This window comes from Marmota flaviventris, chromosome 7, assembly GCF_047511675.1.
Source record: "Marmota flaviventris isolate mMarFla1 chromosome 7, mMarFla1.hap1, whole genome shotgun sequence".
Classification (NCBI taxonomy): Eukaryota; Metazoa; Chordata; class Mammalia; order Rodentia; family Sciuridae; genus Marmota; species Marmota flaviventris.
The window spans coordinates 97,833,287-97,857,584 of NC_092504.1; the positions used below are offsets into that span (position 1 = coordinate 97,833,287).

Genomic DNA, 24,298 nt, shown 5'->3' on the forward strand with positions numbered 1-24,298 from the left:
CTGGATAATTACTCATCTGTGTATGATCTTAAGCTCTTGACCCAGTTTTTCTTCTGTAATAAACACTCTTTTCTTGGCAGCATATCACTCCTTCCCTTTCTTATAACCTGCTCCTCCTTCTCTTCCAACTCTCTGACTCATGCAGAAGGTTTTAAATTGTACAAATGTCTTCTCTCACCCCCAGGCATAGTAGAGTGGTCCTTACAATTAAAGACCATATAATCCAAGTTTGCCCAATCATAACAGCCCATCCCTGATGCACTTCGTTAATTGGACTGGAATGTCAGCACCTAAGCTAGAACTTTTTCTTCCCTGGGATTCCTTTGACATGGAACCATGGTCCATGTGAATCAATACTGTTATGGTGCCAAAGCCTTTAAGATGTCAGTGAAGTTCAGAGGTTTTTTTTTTTTTAATTTTTGTTTTAATTGGTTATACATAACAGTAGAAAGCATTTATGCAATTTGATATATCATACATAGACAGGATATAATTTCTCATTTTTCTGAGTGTACATGTTGCAGAATCATATTGGTCATGTAGTCACATATATACATAAAGTAAAAATGTCTGTTTCATTCTACTATCTTTTCTATCCCTACATTCCCTCCCCTCTCCTCCCATCACTTCCCTCTACCTAATCTATTCTTCCCTAGTGCCCCTGAATTAGCATCCACATAGTAGAGAAAACATGTGACCTTTGATTTTGTGGGATTGGCTTATTTTGCTTAGCATAATACTCTTCAACTCCAACCATTTACTGACAAATGCCATAATTTCCCTCTCCTTTAAAGCTGAGTAATATTTCATTGAGTATATATACCACATATTCTTTATCCATTCATCTATTGAGGGACACCTAGGTTGGTTCCATAGCCTAGCTATTGTGAATTAAGCTGCTATAAATATTGAAGTGGCTAAATTACTATAGTATGCTAATTTTAAGTACTTTGGGTATAAACCAAGGAGTGGGATAGCTGGGTCAAATGGTGGTTCCATTTCTAATTTTCTGAGGAAACTCCATACTGTTTTCCATAGGGTTGCACCACTTTGCAGTTCCACCAGCAATGTATAAGTGGACCTTTCTCACCACATCCTTGCCAACATTTATTGTTGCCTGTATTCTTGATGATTGCCATTCTGAAAATGGGATGGATTCAAATTAAAAAGCTTCTTTTCAGCAAAGGAAACAATACAATGAGGAGAGAGCCTACAGATTGGGAGAAAATCTTTACCACATGCACCTCCAATAAAGCATTAAGGATATATAAAGAACTCAAAAAACTCAACACCAAAAACACAAACATCTCAATAAATGGGCTAAGGAACTGAACAGACACTTCAAAGAAGAAGAAATACAATTAATTGATCAACAAATATATGAAAAAGTATTCACTATCTTCAGCAATTCTAGAAATGCAAATCAAAACTACTCTTAAGAGTTCATCTCACTCCTGTAATTTTTTGGTGACCATGTTTCCTAAGCATTGAGGAAAACCAGTTTTCAGTGTGAGAGAATGAAATGGACATGCAGAACACAGCTAAGAGAGAAGTTTTGGGGTCACTCTTTGTTCCTGAGACCTAGTTGCTCTCATCTTTCCCAAGTTCTAATTAAGGGACTCAAGAGTAATTCCCCTCTTTTTGCTTATGTTAGGTTCTTAAATAACATATCATCTTTAGTTTAAGGAGGCTCTATTTCATTCCTCCCATCTCTGAAATATTACTTTGTTTGGGTGGGACAAAAAATTTTGCAATAAGTCATTAAAGTTACACAGATTGTTCTGAACTTTATTTTTGTTTAACTGGATCCTTAAAAATTATAAATACAGGATGTTATTTCTTAGGGAGTGCCATGAAGAATCAGTTGGATTAGACTACCAATACTTTTTCCTTGTTACCAAGGAAACAAGGACAATACATAGTGTATAGTTGGCAATATGTAGGGAACAGATTCACAGTCAGGACTATATTATGTGCTTTGTTCTAGAAATTATCAACACTAAGTAAGAGTCACACAAACACATTCCATCTTATACGATTGTTAAATTTTCATAGTTTAAAGCATATCTTCATCAATTCTGTTTATAATATCTGAATGAGTTATATGTCATTTATTTCATTTATTCTATGGAAAGTTTTGACAAGGTATCTCAACATTAATTTCTTAAAAAAAATTCCTGAAGTGGCAAATAACAATCATTTTAAATCAGAGAAGATTGCTAACCCTTCTAAGTTATATTTGACCAATAAAATGTAAAATGATTTTTAAAGATTCATTGTTAGGAAGGATTCCTTAGGACTATGGGGAAGAATTAGAGGGAAATATAATCTATAAAAGGAGTTGCCACAATATCTGTACACCTTTTTTTTTTTTAAATAAAACATCTGGTTGACATTAGAGAAGGATGAATAAGTATGTTAAACTGGTGAAACCCCAGATATTATTTTTAGATGCATATTCTAGTGTCACTTAGTGAGAGGTTCTTGTCTTAGTAGGCAGGGGATAGAATGGGGACAGAAGATAATAGGGTCAATTTCTCTGATTATTTTTTTTTACCTGTTTCAAACCAAGCAAAAGTAGCAGGAACATTATAAATCACATAAAAGTATAATGTCAAGATTTTAAGATTTCCAAACATAGAAATGAGTAAGCTATCTCTAACTATAATGACATTTAACAAAATTACATTATTGCAAATAGAAAAAAATAAGCCTTTTGAGGGTCTAGGGATATGGTTCAGTGGGCAAGCACTTGCTTGGCATAAGGCCATATGTTTCAGCTCCAACACTACTAAAACAAACAAGCATAAAAACAACAACAACAACAACAAAAAACTATATAAGAACAAATTTTGCAGTGTGTGGTGCCACAGGTTTATAGTTCTAGCTACCTGGGAGGCTGAGGCAGGAAAATCGTTTGAGCCCACCAAATTAAAGACCAGTCTGGGCAACCCAGTCTCAAAAATAAAATAATAAAATGAAAAATAAAAATTATAAAACAAGCCTTTAGGTTATGACATATGAATTCTTGATATAATAGTTTAGAAAAATAATATGGAAATTACAGTTTAAGTTGCCAGATATATCACATTGCAACTTAAAATCTTTCACTTTGATTTGCAAATTCAGCTTAATATATGTACTCAAAGTTTTATGACATTATATCATTATATATTTTCCCATTTATTAATATATAACAATTTAATCAATAACTTTTCCAGGTCAGTTCAAAGTATATTAGTATTATTATTATTATTAGTAGTAGTAGTACTAATAGTAATAGTATTGGTCTGGGGATTGAACCAAGGGGCACACTATCACTGAACTACATCTCCACCCCTTTTTATTTTGAGACAGTTTCCATAAGTTGCCAGGAATTAGCCTTGAACTTGTGATCCTCCTGCCTGAGCCTCCCAGGTAGCTGTAATAATAATCATGTGGTACTTCTCTGGTCTCTGACTCCAACTATTAACACATTTCTTTCTTTAGACAAGTGTGATGCAGACACTTACTCATGTATGTAACAGTGAAAATCCATATGGGCCTCCCTGGAGTTTCACTCAAATCTCTGATTAAATTTTGGGTGTTTAAATAAAAATTACAGGGGTTATTGATTTGAATAAGGCTCCTACACTGAGCCCCAACAACTAAAAATCAAAATGGAGTCACTCATGCTAAAGTTCCACACTACTAAGAAAAAATTAAGCATTTTATCTGAACTTTGGAGAAATCAAGATTAAAGAGATAACACCCAAATTTTCCAAAAGACCAGTTTTAATTGGTATGATAATTAAATTCCCTCTACCTTCATTCTTATACTAAAAGAATCCTAAAATATACTGATACCAACTAGTTATTTTCCTGTCTCAGAATGAAAGCAACTCTGTATTTGTGATATTGTGACCCAGGGCCTTAGTGCATGCAAGACAAGGATTCTACCAACTAAGCTAAATACGCAGCCCAGGAAAGCAACTTTGAAATGACTGATTGCTTTTTTTGTTTCTGCTTTCTTTAGTTCTTCTCTATGAAACCAATCTCCTTGTTCTACTTCGTAAATTCAAGTATTGCCTGATTCTAGAATTGAAAATATGGCCAATTAAGTACTTTAAACTAAATTGTTGTAATTTTGTCCTTTGACAGGTGTTTCCAATCTTATTTCCAAAGGTTATTGGTTTTATTTCACACGTTTTAATTTTTTTCCAGATTTTAATCTTATAAAGGTAAATTAAGTTCATTTTGGTCAAACATAGCATTTAACATGAATTTTCACATACTCTCTGCAGATTATTTCCTTAGCATTTTTCAGAGAATGATCTTTTTTATTAGTGGTCGAATTACAATCTAGTCAATATTATAGATTGGTTTAGAACTCTTCCTTATCTGAAAAATCAGATATATCTACTACAGAATGTTGTTTTAAGATAAACAAAGCACTGTAAGTCCATACTTAACATAGCACCTAGTATATACCATAGTAATTTTCCTATTGGTCATTTTATTGGTGCTGAAGCTAGACTTTTGGGGAAAAAATATTTTTTGTTTTCCTCAAATATTTGTTACCAATCTACCTAGAAATCATCAAGGAGCTACTATTTTAGTAGTAGAGGCAATCAACAGTTAAATAATGTTTACTATAATATCAAGTTTAGAGTGAGAGTTATGAAATGGATTAAAGAAAAATGAAGCAGAGTAAGGGGATGCTAATTTAGGGTGGTCAAGGACAAGGAAGACATGTCCCTCTAGAGATGACACACAGACCTGAAAGAAATGAGGGAAGGAATTATGTGACTGTGTCATTCATTACGTGCATGAGTGCTCCTCATGGGGCTTATTAGCTGCATCCTTTGGGTTCTTAGTCACACTTCTTTATATGGCTGCAGAACTATTTTTATTTCTATGACTTAGTATACCAACCGGATTTTACAATCCAGGAAGGAAGTGCCTATGCTTCCTGTGTCCTTTAAATATCCTTCAATGAGTACTTCTTGGATGTAAGGGAACCTGGAATGAGAAGTATTTTGAAAAGAAATAGGCATTGGAAGAAAGCATACCATATGAAGAAAGCAGCTGCAGCGTGGTGAAAGAACAAATCTTGGAATTAAGAAAATTGGGTTTGGATTCCAGCTCACCAGTTTCTTGTATGGACTTGAAGTCTGTCTCTTAACATTAATTACTGAATCTATTTACCTATCTGTGAAATGGAAATAGTAGTATTAATTCATAAATTGTTGAAATAGTCAAATGAAGTAATCAGTATGAAAAACACTTGGAATATTATAGAAAATCAATGTTAGTCGAATTTTGAGTATGTGGAAGCTTGGAATATCCTTAAAGATAATAGGCTTGGGTAACAGAAATAAGAAATTTAGTAAATACAATATTTCATCATGCTAATGATAGGTAACATTGAGTGCTTTCTGTATTCTAAGAACTATTTTAAGCATGCCACATGAATTAACTCAATTTCTTGCCCTAACCATACAAGATAAAAATTATTAGTTTTCCCATCTTACTAATGAGAAAGATGAGGCACAAAAAAGCTAAATAATCTGCTTATGGTTACACAATGAGTAGTAGAGTTGGGATCAAGATAGTTTGACACCAGTGCTCATGTTCTTTCAACTACATAAGACTATTTATGCTCTTAGAAGTCATTATCTTAAGCTTTTCCTAAAGAAAAATCATTATAGAAAATGACATTAACAATTAAAAAAGAGTATAAATTAAAGTACAGGTATAACCCAGTTTTAAAAAGTAAGATTGAAACATGTTAACCAGGAGTTTAGACTTTATCTAAAGTTAGCACCCAACATTACAATATAAAAATGATTATTTTATTATGCAATTTTGCATCTTTTGTCTCAAAAATTACTTATTTTAAGAAAAATGGTTGCTTTGCATTGATTAGAGATTTTAAAAATTACCTAATCAGTAGTAACTTTGGATAGATCATGGCAGAAATGATCAGTTTCAACCACAGTTGAAAGCCCAGCAAAACTACGATTTTGGTTACCTAGAAAACTGAATAAAATTCCAATAATAAAGAGTTAATTATATAACAAAAGCAAATGATGTGTTCTAATTATTTAATCTTTTGCCATGAGTTAAATCTATAAAGACCAGTAACATAGCAGCTTGAGGAATACATTATACAGAGAAAAGATCATGAGGAAAGATCATTATTTACAGATACTTAACAATATCCAATTATTTCAGGCTTATAAATAGTAGTTATGGTGAGGCTAGGTTGGGCCATATGTGTAAAGAAAATAACTCAATCACATACCATATCTCATTTTACAAATCTAATATTTTAATTCAATGTTTTTTTTTCTTTAAATGCCTAAGCATGAATGTGGTACTAATACATGTATTTTGGGGAATTAATAGAGAAATAAAATATAAAGTTTATCTATGTATATTTAAGATTAACATGGAGCATATTAATCCATAGATTAACATGGACTATGTGGCACACTTATAGTCCCAGTTATCTTGCAGAATGAGGCAAGAGGATCACTTGAGCCCAGGAGTGTGAGACCAGCCTGGGAAACATAGTGAGACCCTACTCACAAACAAAAACAAAACAAGACAAAAAGCAAAAATGAAACTAATCAACCACATACAACCTACATAAAAATCTAATCATCTAATCTTTGACACAGTTGGGTTTCAATATCAGTATTAGGCAAAGACATGTGGTATAAATATTAATGTGCGACAAGACACATGCAACAAAAGCATATACAAAATGGAGACAAATTAATCTGTAAATAATGGATGCATATGTAAATATCATTAAGTATGAGTCTTCATTGACTAGAGTAGGGAGTTTCTGATCAAAAGAAAACAAACAAACAAAAAAAAAGAAGCTATTTTTTTAAAAAGTTTTAAGAACATCATGGCTTTCAGTCCTATGTGGGTATTTCCTTGCCAATCTGGTTTACTTTTTGCTCTGCTATCTAGTAGCTACATGAAAATAGTACATCTATGCTGCCTCTTCAAAAAAGTTAACCAATAACTTTTGACCAGCAGAAAATATTAATAAGATTAACTGTGATTACTTTGGATGGTGTAAGTAATAATTTCTTATTTATCTGTTAATTTTTTAATAATCTTATCTCCTTTAGAACCTACTGGAGCTAAGATGTCTAGACAACAGCTTTCATTAATCACCTATGCCAACCAGGTAAACTAAAACATATGAGCTGGACATGACTTCGAGTTCTTATATAGCCTCAATTATGTGTTAGTCATCCCAAGCATCCATTATGTACTCAATAATAGGTATGACACAGCTCTGGACACCAGCAGCACCATAAGGAGTCAGACACAGGCAGCCTGTTTATACTTCTTTTCCTGGTGTTAACCTTCTTAAGAAGCGTGGGAGACAGCAATGAGGTTGTGTCTTCCTCATTCGAACCTTATAGTAGTAGTCTACTAGATTTCTTCACCTTTGTTGTATTAATAACCAGACTTCAGAATAACGCTGCCTTGAGAAATGACAGCACTGTATTTTAGAAGGAAGGAAAATGTAGCATGCCAGACCAGGGACACACTTCTAATTGCCAGTGATTCTTGTGAATTTCCTGAATATTAAAGCACCTATTGAGGTCAGCTACAGTCGTAAAGAGAAAAAATGATCTTGAAACTTTTAAAATTGCATTACTGCACATCATAATGTAACAAAGTAAACAACAACAACAAAAAAACATTGTTTAAAAAAACAATAGCAGAGAAAAGCAGCTGATCTTTAGGAAGGCAGTCGGTTGCTTATTATGAAGTATTTACAGAGTCCGATGCATTTTCAAAGCTGGTTACAGTCATTACCACAGCACACCCTTGTGAGGTAAGCGTATTATCACCTTCGGTTCATAAATGAAAAGAAGTACAGAATGATTAAGTCACTCCCTAAGGAGAATGAGTCAACGTCAAGAGTCATAGTTGACCCGGCTTAACGACTCCTGACGGTCAATCCAGGGCTTAGTCAGCGGAGCCCAGAGTGGCTTCCCTGGCTGGCACCTGGACTTGGGCTATTTCTGTTCACGTTAAATCAGAATATTGGAACCGGCTGGACAGAACTTCCAAATAATCTTTACTGCCAGAAGATTTATCCCTGAGATCTTAATCTCAGGATTTGGAACAGAAAAAACTGTCGGGTGCACTCCCCCTCCCCCCAGCAGCGGCGAGTGGGCACTGCGGGAGGTTCCGCCGATCCCTTTTCGCAGTGATGGCAACAAGTGGTCACCAGCGCTAGCGGAGCCGGGGGACGGATGATTGCTTAAACGACTCTCCATCGCCGCCTCTTTTTGAAACTAAAGAGAAAATGGTGGGAGGTCAAAAGAAAACTAAATAAACGCACAAGCAACTTGTCCTAGGACCTCAACTAAGCAAATGAAGCCTAATTGTGTGTGCTGAGCCTGCAGTTCCCAACCTCCTGGGGAAGATGGGAGGATGGGGCGACAAAGGGTACATTAGGCATGCCAAGCAGTAAGTACGACGGAAATTATCCAGGCGGAAGAGCAGAGGACTGAAAATCACTCCACAGCACGCGAGTGCCGTACCCGCTGAACGACCACGTGATCAGTCCCCTTTTAAAAAAAAAAAAGTCTGCCTTAAAAAAAAGAGAGCGAGCGAGCGAGAGACAGAGACTCCACTTCCCAGAAGCCTCTTGTTACACACGCAGCCGCAGTCTTGCGCAGGCGCCGCCAGGGCCAAACGGACACGTCCGTCACGTGGATAGTAACTGGCCAATCCGGTTTGAATCTCATTTTTTTCCTCTCACCCCCCCTTCAGGAGCGGTTGTGCGATCAGATCGATCTAAGATGGCGACTGTGGAACCGGTGAGTATTGCCTTTGGCCCCCACCCCCACGGGTCCCCGCGCTCGGTCTCCCTCCGGACTGAGGGACCCCGCGGGACTGCGTTCCCGGCGCGCACGCTATCCCTTGCCGCCCCCTCCCCCTCTTCTTGGGCCTGACCTTCCGCGGGCAACTGGGGGTGCCCTGGAGGCTGACGGAGGCGGCGTGTAGCGCACACGTTCTGGTGGGGGCCCGAGAACTGGGGGAGCTGGTGGGGGAGGGGCGGCGTGGCGCCTCCTGCGGAGCCGCGCGTTGTCCACAGGGGTGTAGGATGACGGAGGCTCGGGGCTAGGTGTGTGGGATTGTCTTCGTGATAGAAGGGCGCGGGGCCGGCTCGGAGCGGGCACTGTGATCCGCAAGGAGGGTGGGCGGCGAGCCGATCTGGAATGAGATGGAGGAGGGAGCCTCGGGGCAGCTTTTCCATCTCCCTCCCTCCTTCCAGCGCGCCAGTCCAGGGGCTCGGGTGCCGGGCGCGCGAGGGTCTTCTTTAGACCGGTGGGCTGGGAAGCCGGTGGGCGCGCGGCGCGAGAGAGTGGGATAGGCGGGAGTGGAGCCGCGGCACGCGCGGAGAAGCTTCGATCTCGCCGAGGGGAGACGAGAGGGTCGAGCGCATGTTACTCCAGCGCATCGGAGAGTTGCCGGGGTTGGCGGCTGGGGAGGCGAAAAAGGTTTGGGATGGGGAGGAAACCCCGGTGTCGCGTGGTTAAGCTCTCTCTAGTAGAATGAGGGTGGTGGTGGTGGTGAGAAGGGGGATCACATTGTCCTCGCCCCTCCATGCTTGGGACTGGGCTGTCATGGAGGAGGGAAGGGGGAGGAGCGAGGCCTACTGATCGCTGCTACTGAGCGCTGCTGCCGGTCGGCTTGCCGGCCGGACCTGCTGCATTTCACACGCGCCTGTCTTCCATTCATTCATCCTTTCCGCGCAGTGCGCACGCCTCAGAGAATGCGATCGCGTCTAGATCCATCTGTTCTTCCGTGTCTTTATCGCCTGGAAGATTTCTGCTACACGGTTTATTGGAAGTAGAACTTAACTTTTAAGAGTGCTTTTCCATTTGAATTTTTTCTTTTCATGCTACAAGCTTTCCTCTCCATATAGGCACCATTTTAAACTTTCTTAAAGCAAGTTAATCTCAGGCCAGAAAGTTGGTAGTTAACCCTAAGGCAGAGGATATTTTTGTCATAGTTTGAGTTTGTCGACACTGGCTCACTGAGACTTCTGGGCCTCTCTTGCCTTTTACGGATTGTCACACATATGTGATAATGTCTCAGGTGCATAATGGAGTATATTAGCAACCAGAAAACATTTGACGTTATGGAACCTGTTGCAGATTTTCCTTGCCAGGTATTTTTGTGAATTTGTACATGATAATTTGTGATTTTGGTAATAGTCTACCAATATGCTTTGACTTTTAAAAAGACTTATTTAAAAAACTTTGAAAAAATTATCCCATAGACTACACAGTCGCTTTTTTTATATTACATTGATGCAAACTGTCCTTGTTTGTTGCCAGAATTTAAGGCAGTTTTTCTGTTTCTTTGCTTGTTATTTATTGGCACCAGTTTTCATTTATGTTTCTGGGAATTACATTGACTGCAAACCTCTCTTAAGTAGCTAATAAAATTAGCTGACTTTAGAGCATTAAAGTTATATAACAACGAAGTATAAATATGTAAAATTTAAAACGCCTTTAGGAGATTCTGATGTCCACTTTTGACAGGATCTGCTCCAAGCCACTATACTAGTGTTGGGGAAGAAAGGTTACAGTGGTAATGGAGGCAAGCTTTAAAAATCTTTAAATGATAAAACAGTAATGTGTTCGTAAAGTTTCATCAGTAACTTTTAGGTCCTTCAGATTTTGTGAAGCTATTCAGGTTTGTTTCAGCACAAACACTCAAGTGGTGAAGGACGATTTTGAGTTAGTAAATGTTTATAGTCCCTGGTATGTTTAGGGTTGTGTACCAAAGGATACAAAGTTAATACAAAATGTGATTCTATACCTTGTTCGTTTTAAACTCTTAAGCTTAATTCCCAGTGTTGTGATCACTGATACAGTGTTCTAGTCCTGGCCCAGGAAGATTTGGATAGTGTGTTTAAATTTAGAAAGAGGAATTAAAAAAAAAAAAAATTAGGGAGATGAACAACCCAAGAACTTAAAATGTAGAAACCTAGATTGAAACTATAGTAGTTTGGGGTTATATGTAAAATAGTATTGAAGTGTGCATTTTTAGTGAGAAATACAAATTTTTACTACTTTTATGCACCCTTGTCCACAGGCTAATGATGTAGTATTTCTTTTGACAGTTTCATTATTTATTTTTGGCACTAGAGCTTGAACCCAGGGCCTCCTGCATGATAGTCATACACTCTACCAGTGATCTGTACCCCTGGTCTTGGATTTTTTTTTTTTTTTTTTAGGTAAGGCAGTGTCCCCAGGCCATCTTACCTCCTTTTTTAGTTGTAGCTGGACACAGTACTTTTATTTTATTTATTTTTATGTAGTGCTGAAGAGCCAACTCCGTGCCTCACATACGCTAGGCAAGAGTTCTACCACTGAGCTACAACCCCAACTTGGATTTTTTTGTTTTTTAAGCAACTGATTAATACCAGGTTGCAGTTGAGGTAATATTGCTGACAAAAAAATCATATTTCATTGGTACTTCAGCTAACTTGTAAGTGTCATTAATGCCTTTTTTTTTTTTAAACTGTGCATAATCATAAGCATTTAGAAAGAGCCATGGGCTTTTCCTCCTTATTTCACCTTTCATAGACATTTGGTAGTTTTTGTCAGTGGAAATTACATACAATATTAGTCATTTTAAGTCCTTGTAAAGTTTTAATTGTGTGTATGGGTTTAGTTACATTAAGGTAGGGTTTATAAATATTAAAGTGACAAGAAACTTGAAAGAGAAAATTAAAGGAAGCATTTTACTTTTTTACAGGTGATGTGACAGAATTTTTAACATTGGACAAACAGTACTCTTCTGTCAATCCTATGGGCATTTGAATTGTGGCTAGGTCAAAATTAGACTTGGTATTACTTAAGATGGTAAGGCAGTGTCCCCAGGCCATCTTACCTCCAGTGGCTCATCTTTCTTTGTAGCTTTATCTTCATTCTGCATTCTTTATTATCCCCCTCCTTTTTCACCTTGTATTTGTTTTTAAGGTAAGATAAATTTTGATTTCTTCAGTTAACTGAAGGCATGTAATTTTACTTGTTTTTACATTGTAACTTGAACTATTTGAACTCTACATTAATTTCTTCAGTGAATCAACTTGGACAGCCAGAAGATTTAATGTTTCCTTTTTTATACTTTAGAAACATGCTTTGAATTGCAGAGAGTTTAAATAAGGCTTAAATACATATTGACAAATAAGTGTTGTGTTGTAAAATTCAATGTGTGTGTCAGTGAAACACTGTTTTGTTGATTGGTATACTTTATAAATTAGTATAGGTGTTTTTGTTTTAATTGAAGAACCCAATATATCAAAGATGGTTAATAAGCCAAATAAATTTGGTTCTAGCATTTGTGTCACAAACTTCATTTCGTTTTATACTCTGACCTAATATGAATAGTTATTTGACTTCAATATATTTAGTGTAGATAAACAGTTTACTCACTGAAATTGCAGAGAATCATACATAAAGTGAATTATGTAAGCTTAATCTAACTTGAATAGAAAATTGTGGGCAAATAACACTTTTATAAAATGTTCTGTTTAATTTAGATAAGATTTAGATTATTTTGGAAGTATCAGCAGTCCTCGACTTATTAAGGGACCTGTGAATTAACTTTTCTATCAATGGTAATTTCTCCTTTTTCTTCCCTGCTCCCACTAGAAATTTCCTTTAACATCTGTTGAATATGAGTTGTACAGTCTTGATCAGACTTTAGAAGTGAAAATGAGCATGGGTTATAGTCTCATTTTAATATCTGTTACTAGAAACATTGAAATTTCTAAGTTTAGTTGAAAAATTGGGAATAAGACATGTTAAGGTAATTTTGATTTTTAAATGCAGTATTCAAAGATGAGAATTTGTCAGTTAAGAAGGACCAGATGAGGTTAATACTCTATCAATGCGTTCCATGCACACATTTTTTTCCTCTGCTAGGAAATTCTGCAGCCTTTTGATTATCAATCCTTGGCCATTAGCAACAAATGCAAAGCCTATGATCTCCCACCCTAAGATACTCTTCCCACCCACTGCTAAAAATTTTTGGTAATAATCAAATGTTCGGGGGTGGGGGGGAGTGGGGGCGCTGGGGTTGTGGCTGAGTGGTAGAGCTCTCGCCTGGCATGTGTGAGGCTCTGGGTTTGATCCTCAGTACCACATATAAATAAATAAATAAAATAAAGGTATTATGTCCAGAGGTATTATGTAAAAAATACACATAAAAAAATCAAATGTTTCTTCATAAGTCTGTTGTTGTGTCTGGAGGGAAAAAGAACCGTTTTTGCTCTAAAATATCTGAGAATGTAGTCAGAAGTGTAAATTTTTAAAATGTTATTCCATAGAAATAATGGAAAGCTGAAGTTGAATCATACTGTTTACTTTCCAGTGGATCATGACAGACCCAAGCAGTATTGTACTTCATGTGTATGGATTCAGAGTTCTAAACAACAAACTCCAGAAATGACAAACAAAAAAACAACAAAAAAAATGGCCTTTTAAAAATGACCTGTGTGTAACAGCTATTATTTAATGGAAACAGCTTTATTTTTTAGTAGTTGCTAACATAGCACTTAATGTAAGTCAGGCACCACACTAATTCCTTTACATATATTCATACCATCCTTATAGCAAATCCTGTAAAGTAGGTAGTATTATTATTTCACAGATGAGAAAACCAAGGGACCAAGGTAAAATTTGTGTGACTAACTTTCCCCAAGATCACACAGCTGGGGTGTTATTCAAACAAAATAACCACATTCCAGAGTTGTACTTTCACAATGGTGACATCTTCTTTCCAGTAAGCATGCAATGTGCTTTCTTTGGGTGACTTCAGAAAAGGAAATTTATTTTGATAAACCTATCAGGCATTTTGCTACAGCTATAAAATAAAAAAATGTGGGGACAGTTTTTTCTAGGTGCTATTATACTGTCATGTTGAATAATAAAACTACTAAGAAAATACCACCACAATTTCTGAACCTGAAAGATTGAACAAGCAGTTAGAGTAGTCCTTGGTATCCGAGGAGATTGGTTCCAGGATCCCCAGTCCCCTCCGCAGATACACCAAAATCTGCAGATGCTCAAGTCCTTTATATAAAATGGTGTAATGTTTGCATATAACCTATACACAGCCTCCTGTATACTTGAAGTCATCTCTAAGTTAATTATAATACATATTACAACATTAGTGCTATGCAATTGTTCTGTATTGTTTAGGAATAGTGACAAGAAAAAATTGTGTATGTTTGGTATAGACACTTATGTTTTTTTCCTGAATATTCCATCTGAGGTTGATTGAATCTGCCAATAACAAGCCTGCAGATATAGAAGGACTGTATACTAATTGTATTTAATATAATGGGTCTAGGATTTTTAGTACTTATTATTAATTTTGGTGAAAGGTTTCTCAAAGTTGAACAATTGTTTTGAAAAAGTTTCAGCTAAAACACACGTGTTCATTATGTATTTTAAGCTTGTTAAAACAAAGTACTATACAGAAATTAGTTAAAATATTCTTTCTCTGCTGTTGATTATAATGAGTCAATAAAATTTTCATTTTTACATGAATATGTTAATATTGCTATAAAAATTCTTATGGGGCAGTAGCCTATGTATCAACACGGATAATTTCAAGTATTAATTAAGAAAATCTGACATCTTAATGGAGAGAGAAAATGAAAATTTTTTCTTGTGTTTTTTTACTAAATGAAATGAATGGGTAGGGAGTTCATGTTTCAGGTAAATTTTTTTTCTGTCACATAGTTCCTAAATGAGAGCCAGAATTCAGACCCAGGTCTCAAGCTTTATTATTGTCCTGTTCAAGAAAAAATCAAAGTAAAATTCAACTAAAATAAACCCTCCAACTCTTTTCTTTTAATAAAACTTGTATATTAGGCATAAAATTGATGCATACATCATCATTATACACAAATATAAAATATATAAATATTATGATCAATATATACCAATATGTTTGTATATTAATGTAAATGTTAATATGGTGTAATATATTTAATAATTTTATGAATACAAAAAGTTAAATATAGCCAGGCGTGGTGGCACAGGCCTATAATCCCAGTGCCTTGGGAGGCTGAGGCAGGAGGATGAGTTCAAAATCAGCCTAAGCAACTCAGCGAAACCCTGTCTCTAAATAAAATATATAAAAAAGGGCTGGAGATATGGCTCAGTAGTTAAGCCCCTGGGTTCAATATCCAGTACAAAAAAAAAAAAGAAGGAAAAAAAGGTCAAATATAAAATAATTTCTGAAAGGATTATATAATATTGTTTAGATTGTGGGAATAGGAGTGATTTTTTTTTTTTTTAATTTTGTTTTTAGGAGTGAATTTTGTTCAAATATTTCATTTGAACTTGAGTTTTGCCATGTTAATGGTATTTAGCATTTACTGTATTTTTATAATTTTTTTCCCTTGATTTAATAATACATACTTGTGGTCCAAAATTTGAATTGTTCCCTTTAGTAGTCTGGTGAAGTTATAAGATTTTTTTTTTCTTTTTTTGCAGTAGGAATCAAACACATTTCAGAATGTTTTTAAATGCTTTAAATAAAAATGCATAGAATTACACAGGAAACCAGATTGCAGTAGGGATTGAGTTAACATGAAATATATCAAGCACATGGCCTGGCATAGACTAATCCTTTTAATGTGAAAAATTTATCTGTTCCCTATCCCCAACCACTGAGTTTCCCTTTCCAACGTACTCATGTTCTTTAGTTTTTTGAGGATCCTACTATAAAAAGGCCATTCAGGAGGACTTTTCTGTGATAATGAAAATACTGTAGTATGCTGTCTATTGCATTGGCCACTAATTTAACATGTCAGTTACAAACTTGAAAATGTGCCTAGATCAATCAAGGAAATGAATTTTAAACATTATTTAACTTTGATAACTTTAATTAGCCATGTAGATAGTGGCTTTCAAATTGTACATTACTACTTGAGAATCTAGACACATTGTACTGTGTACAAATATATGAATATATATTTTGTTTGATTTTGTAAAGTAAAATTGGATATGTTCAATTTGGTTGGATTAAATGATTTAATTTTATCCTAGAAACCCTTTTCAGTATATTTTAAACTTCCAAAGCTATTTATTTGGTCTTGTATAAAATTAAAATTATTCTATGGGTTAATTTTATTGCTTTTTTTTTTTTTTTCAACTGTGTGAATAGGTAGTCTTAATACTGTTCAAAACTCGGGATTTGTGCAGGAATATACAGTGAAATCTTCTCAAGCTGATTCCTGTTTAGGGAGATCATCATTTGAAGCAATCAGCATTATCCATGTCTTGTCTTTTTTTTTAATAGACATTTTGTATATACAAGTAAATGTGATTTTAAAAAATATATAAATAATAGCCATCTTCCACAGTATTCTGGTACATTGCATTTTTGCCCAATATTTATTTTAGAGCATTATATATCAATATGTAAAGCACTCACTTTTTTTTGATAGAATGTATTACATAGTGTGGTTTAACAACTATTTCTATATTGACGACCAGTATAACCTTTTACTTATATCCTTTCATGCAGGGGGTAGCATATCTATAAGGTAGGTATTTTGACAACAAATTGAAGTTAAAAACAGTACTGGTCAAATAAAATAATTGTTCAAGTTTAGTTGGTTGTCAAGTTAATTAATTCTTAGGTCTTTTTCCTCAATGAGTTAACTGTTTATGTAGGGAAACAAAGTATAAAACATTCGTAAGTTTTAGAGAAAGAAACTGGATATCTATGTATCCATAACCTAAGAGATCATCAGTACCTCATTTTTTTAAATACTCTCATCATGATTATTTCTTTGTCTCCTTCCCACTTTCTATCTTGAATTTCCTGTTAATAATTCCATTTTTTGTAGTAATCTTCATTGTATGTATCTTTCAGCTAACATGTTGTTTAGTTTACAAAAGTTCCCTAGAGAAAATAATTTGAATACAATTTCTTGTTCCTAGTTTGGCTTCAGCTTCTATAATGTCTACTAAAGCTCTTCCTGGGGAAACCTTGTTCAGGTTCTTGGAAACAGAGGAGTCTGCAGTTATTATCTGGCAGGGTTGTGTTGTGGGCCAGGCAAGAACATGCAGTAGGAGAGCAGTTTGTGGGAATAGGCCACTCTATTATCTTATTTTAAGATTAGATTAAAGCAATACTCTTTTGGGTCCAATAAGGGAGCTGAACACAAAGGAGGGAAAAAGAACTTCATTATCACATACATGGTCAAACTGAGTTAAGTATGGATTTAACCTGGGCCAGAACCCATAGTATTTAGTGGTTTTCATTTTTTCTTTATTACAGTGCTAGGGATGAACCCAGGGCCTTGTGCATGCTAGGCAAGTGCTCTACCACTGGGCCCCATCCTCTTGGTTTTTTTAGGAAATGTGTCTTGGTCATAATAGCCATCAAATCATATTGCTCTACTCACATTCACCTGAATCACATTACTCCAGTCTGAACTATTAACTCTTACATTTTTTGCACATTCGTCTTCACTTGATCTCCTTTTACTGTGTTTCTGATTCCCTCTCATTTTACTTCTCTGTTGCACCCCTCTGTTGCCTGTGTCCATTGCCTTCCTCTTACTTGATTTCTTGTGTCACTTTGGTGGATCACATCTTTAGTAATTTTTTTTTTTTAAGAAAAGATATATGGGCTTTTTCCGCCAGGCTTTTCGTGCCGCCATAATAGTGTACATGAATGTCCTGGCTGATGATCTCAAGAACATCAATGGTGCTAAAAAGAGAGGCAAACACCAGGTTCTTATTAGGCCGTACTCCAAAGTCATTGTCCGTTTTCTGTGATGATGAAGCATGACATTGGCAAATTTGAAATCATGGATGATCACAGAGCTGGGAAAATTGTTGTCACCCTCACAAGCAGGTTAAACAAGTGTGGAATGATCAGCCCCAGGTTCTATGTGCAGCTCAAAGATCTAGAAAAATGTCAGAATAATTTGCTCCCATCCTATCAGTTTGGTTGCATTGTATTGACAACTTCAGCTGGCATCATGGACTATGAAGAAGCAGGATGAAAACACAGGAGGAAAAATCCTGGGATTCTTTTTCTGGGGATATAAAACGTACATAACAATGAAATGCCTCAGTGGACAAAAAAGTAAAAGAAAAAAATGAAGATATATGCTAGTTAAAGAACTTTTTGAGACTTTGAATATTAAGCAGTATTGTTCTGGTAGTTTGCCTGGGCATAGAATTCTTTGGAATTTTGAAGATAATTGTTCTGTAGTTCTGTTGATAAGTCTAAAATGATTCTGATGATTTTTTTTCTTTTAAATATGACTGATTCCTTTCATATCCCCATTGCTTAGAAATTTGTAGATTCTTGTCCCATTTCATATTGACATACAGTGTGAGTATGAACTTCTTAATTTTTTAAACTTTATTTCTGGTTGTCAATCCTTTATTTAATATTTTCCCTTGTACTTCTTACTTTTGGGTATTCCACTGTACCTCTGTTGATGTCATATAGAGGGTGGCTACCATCAACATTGCAGCTCGCAGACTGGGCTGGGCAGGGCAGTCCACAGGATCTTTTCAGTGGTTCCAAAAAATTCTCTGGAACAATGTTGACAGTTTCATTGAAAGTGATATTTCCACTGTGTTTAAATTTTTTTTTTCTGTTTATTTTTGCCTCTTGGTGGTTCTTTGAGGCTTTGATAATGAGGGCAAAGGTAGAAGATACCACTTCAGACTCCCCTTCTTGGTTCGGAATGGTCCGTTTCACTGTCCTCAGACCCTTACATTCACTGGTTGGCTTGGGGATGTCATGACCAACCTTTTTTTCTTTTGGAGGTAGACCTCATAGAAGATACAGTAATAACCTTTCCACCCAGTGCACCTCAGGCATATGACTTTGATCTTGGTGTTCAAGCTGGGCAGCATTGTGAAGGTCGCTGATGTCAGAAGAACCTGGATTCAGGACAACTGAAGAAAGTTGTGCTTTGGCCTCCTGAGTTGAAAGCCAAAAGGCAGGACTTTTTAAATATGGCAATTCATATCTATCACATCTGACAGATTTATTTGTGTTTTTCCTCTCCTGTCTCTTTTTTTTTTAAATATTTTTTCATTGTCGATGGACTTTTTATTTTATTTATTTATATGTGGTGCTGAGAATTGAACCCAGTACTTCACACATGCTAGGCAAGCACTCTTCCACTGAGCTACAACCCCAGCCCATCGTCTCATCTTTTTATTCTTTTTGAAACATTCAGATTTTGGATTTTTTAAGACTAGTTCTCTGGGAAATTTCATGTATTTTGCAGTCTTGTATGTCTTATTTAAATTCCCAGGTATTGTCTCTCACTTTTCTTTCTCCTTGTTCATTCTCTCCCTCTTGTTTTGTCTTCTGAATGTTGACTTTTATAACTTTCTGTAATTCTATATGCATACAAAAATCATAAGTTATGCTTTTTAGGATATACACACACACATTTAAAGCATATTCTTTTCCCTACCTCTATCCCTAAGATGCTTCTTTTCTTTTTCTTTTTGAACTCTTCTGGCAGCAGTCCGAGTAGCTTGGAGTAGCAGAGGGGATTGAGGGACCTAGCTACTCTCTAAACAGCTTTTACTGAATTCTCTTTTACCTCCCTTCACTCCCAGTTTTAATGATACTGCTGCCAGCCTTTAAGGCTCTTGTTGCATACATTGATCCGGTTACCACTTGTCTGTCTGCATTCCAGTCCCACCCACTTTATTTCCTTCTTTTTTAAAAAAAAATATTTATTTTTTAGTTTTAGGTGACACGACATCTTTATTTTATTTTTATGTGGTGCTGAGAATTGAATCCAGTGCCTCACGCATGCTAGGCGAGCGCTACCACTTGAGCCACATCCCCAGCCCCACTTTATTTCCTTTTGTTTTTTCCATACGCGAGAGTGTGTGTTTAGTTTCTTAAATCTGTGCTGTAGTTTGTGAGATTTTGGGAAGTAATATTAGAATCATCCATTTATTCAAACATTTGAGTGCTTATGTGCCAGGCTTTGGTATTGAACCCAGCTCTTTCCTTCACTTTATATTAATGAATTACTGAATAGGAAAAAAAATACATTTATATTAAAAATAAATAAATAAATGAGCTGTGAGTGGTAGCAGATAGATGCCTGTAATCCAGCAATTTGTGAGGCTGAGGCAGGAGGACTGCAAGTTTGAGGCCAGCTTATATAATATAGTGAGACCCTATCTCAAAATAAAAATTTTGCTGGGCATGTTGGCTCATGCCTATAATCTCAGCCGCTGGGGATGCTGATGCAGGAGGATCGTGAGTTCAAAGCCAGCCTCAGCAAAAGCGAGGCGCTAACTAACTCAGTGAGGCCCTGTCTCTAAATAGAATACAAAATAGGGCTGGGGATGTGGCTTAGTGGTTGAGTGTTGCTGAGTTCAATCCTGGTATGGAATAAAATAAATTTTTTTTAAAAGGTTGGGGACATAGCTCAGGGATAGAATACTTGCCACCCTGGGTTCAATTTCCATTGTTGCTCCCCCAAAATAGAGTTATCATTTACACTTTAAATGTAAGTTATAACAGTAAGTTGCATTCTGATGACATAACAGTATTACAGTTTTATAATAACTATGCGACTCTACTGAGGAATACAAAGGAGAACTTAATAAATAAATGAAGAATCCTAGGTTTGTTTTTGAAAAAGATTTAATAGTGGAGAGATGTTAATTATTGAATAAAATACTACTAAACTCTGTATAAACTGAATCACAATATCAAAATCTTTGTAGGCAAGGTACATATGATATTTCATGGTTAGTTCTGCATACTGTGGCCTACTATAATTATATATATGTAATATATATCAACATAATTATATATATTATATACAATTACATAAATATCATAGTCTTTTACGTTTTAAAAAGTTTTGAAAAAATTTTTTTAAAGTGATAGATTACTGTCCTAAAATGTTCATTGGCCTTTTATAGAAAGTTTGCCAATACATGCTTTATAAAATGATTGTGTGAATTGTTTGGAGGTTATATTAACAAATGAAAATCATTAGTAAATTTCTTTCTCCCTCTCTCTCTCTCTCTCTTTTTTTTGGTGGTGCTGGATATCGAATTTGGGGCCTCACACATGTTAGGCAAGCAGTATACCACAGAGCTGCATCTCCAGCCCAATAAATTTTTAAAAGGAAGAGAAAGGGGGAATGGGAAACTTGCCCTGCCACAAGGGAAAAAAATTATTAAACAAAGGCAACTTAAAAATGTGATATTGGAGGCTGGGGTTGTAGCTCAGTGATAGAGCACTTGTCTCAATTGTGTGAGGCACTGGGTTCGATCCTCAGCACCATATAAAATAAATAAATAAAAAGAAATATATTGTGTCCATCTACAGCTAAAAAAATAAAAATTAAAAAATGTGATGTGATATTGGTGCAAGAGGGGATTGGCAGAGTACTAGAACAACTAGAAGTAGATTCAGGTATATATTTGGACTTCAATATAATATTGGTAAAACAACTTTGGAGCATCAGATCACTGAAGAAAACCTGTAATCCCAATAAGTAGGTGTTCTCTAGTAATATTTTGGTTAACTTGTATGTAAATGTTAATTCACCATATACCTATTTATGCCTTTTTACTTTCTTTTTTCCTCTTTTAAGTACTTTTTAAGGAGCAGTTTTAGTTTCAAAACAAAATTGAGTAGGTAGTACAAAGAGTTCTAAATATGCTCTTTTCCCCCACACATGCACAGCTTTCCCACTGTCAACATCCAGCACCAGAGAAGTACATTTGTTGCAACTGATGGGTCCTTCATTAACTCATGATTAGATTTCATTCTTGGTGTTGTACCTTTTGTGGGTTTTGTGAAATGTGTAGTAACTAATATCCACCATTATTGTAATATACAGAATAGTCACACTATTCCAAAATCCTTTCTGCTCTGCCTGTCTCTACTCCCCATGCCTTTTTGCCTTTCTAGAGTGTAGTTGTAGTTGGACTCCTATATATGTAACCTTTGATTTAGTAATATGCATTTAAGTTTCCTTCACATCTTCATGTCTTGATAGTTCATTTCTTTAATTTTCATTTTGAGGCAGGGTCTTCCTAATTTGCCCAGAGTGACCTGGAGCTTGTGATCCTTCCTCAGCTTCCCTAGTAGGTTGGATTGTAACTGTGCACCACTGTGTCTGGTGTACTAATGTTTTAAAATATTTTTTAAAAATAGTGCAGTGCCTGTATCATGATCATCATGATTTGTTACTATTTGGTTTTATATATCTAATATATATATAGTCTTTATTAATATAAAATATATGAAACTGTCATTGTCCTGTCAGTTCCCTGAAAGAAATCTCTCAGAAATCTAATTACTAGGTTAAAAAATATCTTTCTATATTCTGAAACTTGATAGTTCATTAACTTAATCATAAGTAGAAGTATATGTAACCTGGGGGCACATGAAACACTGGCTAAGCTTGTTTGTAATTTATTTGAAGAAATATGTTTCTTCAAAATATATTTTCTTTTGAAAGATAATTCTTGGTATATACTAATAATTTGCTTGTTAAAACTATAGTTTACGTTGACATTTTTTTAACCTTTAACATAATTGACCATCATTGAAAAAATTGTTAAAAGTGAACACAAAATTTACAGCATTCAACTGCTCATTTGTTTTATGGTGACATGTAAAGACTGATTTAAATTTTAAATTAACATTTTAGTTATGCTTGTCATTTTTAAAAGTATCTTCTTTAAAGTGTTTGCCTTTTGAATTTTTATTAGTGAAGTATTTTTGTGTTTATTCTCACAGTACTGAGGATTGAACTGAGGGCCTTACACATAATAAGCTATAACACCCAGCCCTATTGACAAGTTTTAAAGAATAATTGCAATATTAATAATTAATCATGTTAATGTAACTAGTATTGTTTTCTGTAGTATAAACACTTGTTCTGATTGGGGGAACTGGGGATTGAACCCAGAGCCATTTACTATTGAGCTACATCCTTAGCCCTTTTTTATTTTGAGACAGGATATCACTAAGTTGTTTGGGGCTGACCCCGAGATTGCTGTCTCCTTCATCTGCTTCCCAAGGGGCTGGAATTACAGGTGTCCACCACCACACTTGGCAAAGAGTACAACAAGGAGTTAGATCTGTAATTGACAGTGATTATTCAGTTGAGATAACTAACTACCTTCGAACCAGCCAAAAATTGATATATTTTGAGACATTTTTTAGTTTTGATAATATTTAGCATGTGTCAATCTTTCTATAGTTATTTTGAAATATGAATGTTCTGGTAATCTTTGGTTTAAATAGTAGTGACATTTAAATTTTATTATTATCCTTGTTATTGTTCTAGTTCACATCTATTTCTTTTATTTCTGTCATCACATCCCCCCATCTGAATTTGTAGGCTCTGAGATTTGCACAGTAATTTAGTCAATAGATAGATAGTATTGCTCCTTAGGAATTAGTTTATTTTAAAATGTAACAAGATGCTCACATATCTTTCTAGTTGTTAAGAATGCATCCAAGTTTTAAAATTATATATTAGAAAATCTGAAGTTTAAGTGTGGGCTATAGGGATTTTTAAAAAAATAAAAGGTAGTTACATATTCTGATTATGCAGATATATAAACCTTTGTTAAACCCCAACAAATTTAATTGTCTGTTTATTTAGTAGTCTAATACTAGTCATTAATTTTGAGCAGGTAATTAGATTATTCCTTAAATTGATTAAGCATTTGTGAATTTTTGAAATATTTTTAGATTCAATCCAACAAATCATCATAATACTTTTCTTAGGGTAGGAGTATGAACATTGTGGTTTTGATACTTTACAGACAAGGAACAAGACCTGCAAAATCTACAATCACACTATGAGTGATGCCAGATTAGTTGGTTTCTTTTATTTTATATGAATTTATATACCTATATTTTTAAGATGCAAAAGAATTAATTTACATGTGGCAAAGTCTTAGCACTTTCACCTAGATTTTTTTTTCATCTTTTACAAGACAGATATTGAGGCTCTACTTGTTCTTGCACACTAGTTAATTATGCTAATTTATACCTGGGAAGTACTGAGGGATGTGCATGGTTTGCTAAAAAGATACCTGAGAATCGAGTATTTGCATACTAGAAGAAAGTAAAGTACCGTAAAGTCTATTTGTATATTTTTACATAACACTTTCCTTATTAAAATTAGTTATTTATATCTGTAAAAGAGGATTCTTGTTCATAATTACCTGTATATGTGAGATAGTTG

At 35.4% G+C, this 24,298-nt stretch overlaps 1 protein-coding gene and 1 pseudogene across 1 annotated transcript in view; both read left to right on the top strand.

Moving 5' to 3' along the window:
* Positions 1 to 8,734: 8,734 nt before the first annotated feature.
* Eif4e (eukaryotic translation initiation factor 4E) overlaps positions 8,735 to 24,298 on the top strand; it is a 44,001-nt gene continuing 28,437 nt past the window's right edge. The window contains exon 1 of the mRNA XM_027926789.2: positions 8,735 to 8,843. Coding sequence (XP_027782590.1) covers positions 8,826 to 8,843 — 18 coding nt within the window. The 5' untranslated portion in view covers positions 8,735 to 8,825. The remainder of the gene's footprint in view (positions 8,844 to 24,298) is intronic.
* On the top strand, positions 17,700 to 18,182 carry LOC114085389 (small ribosomal subunit protein uS8-like; annotated as a pseudogene).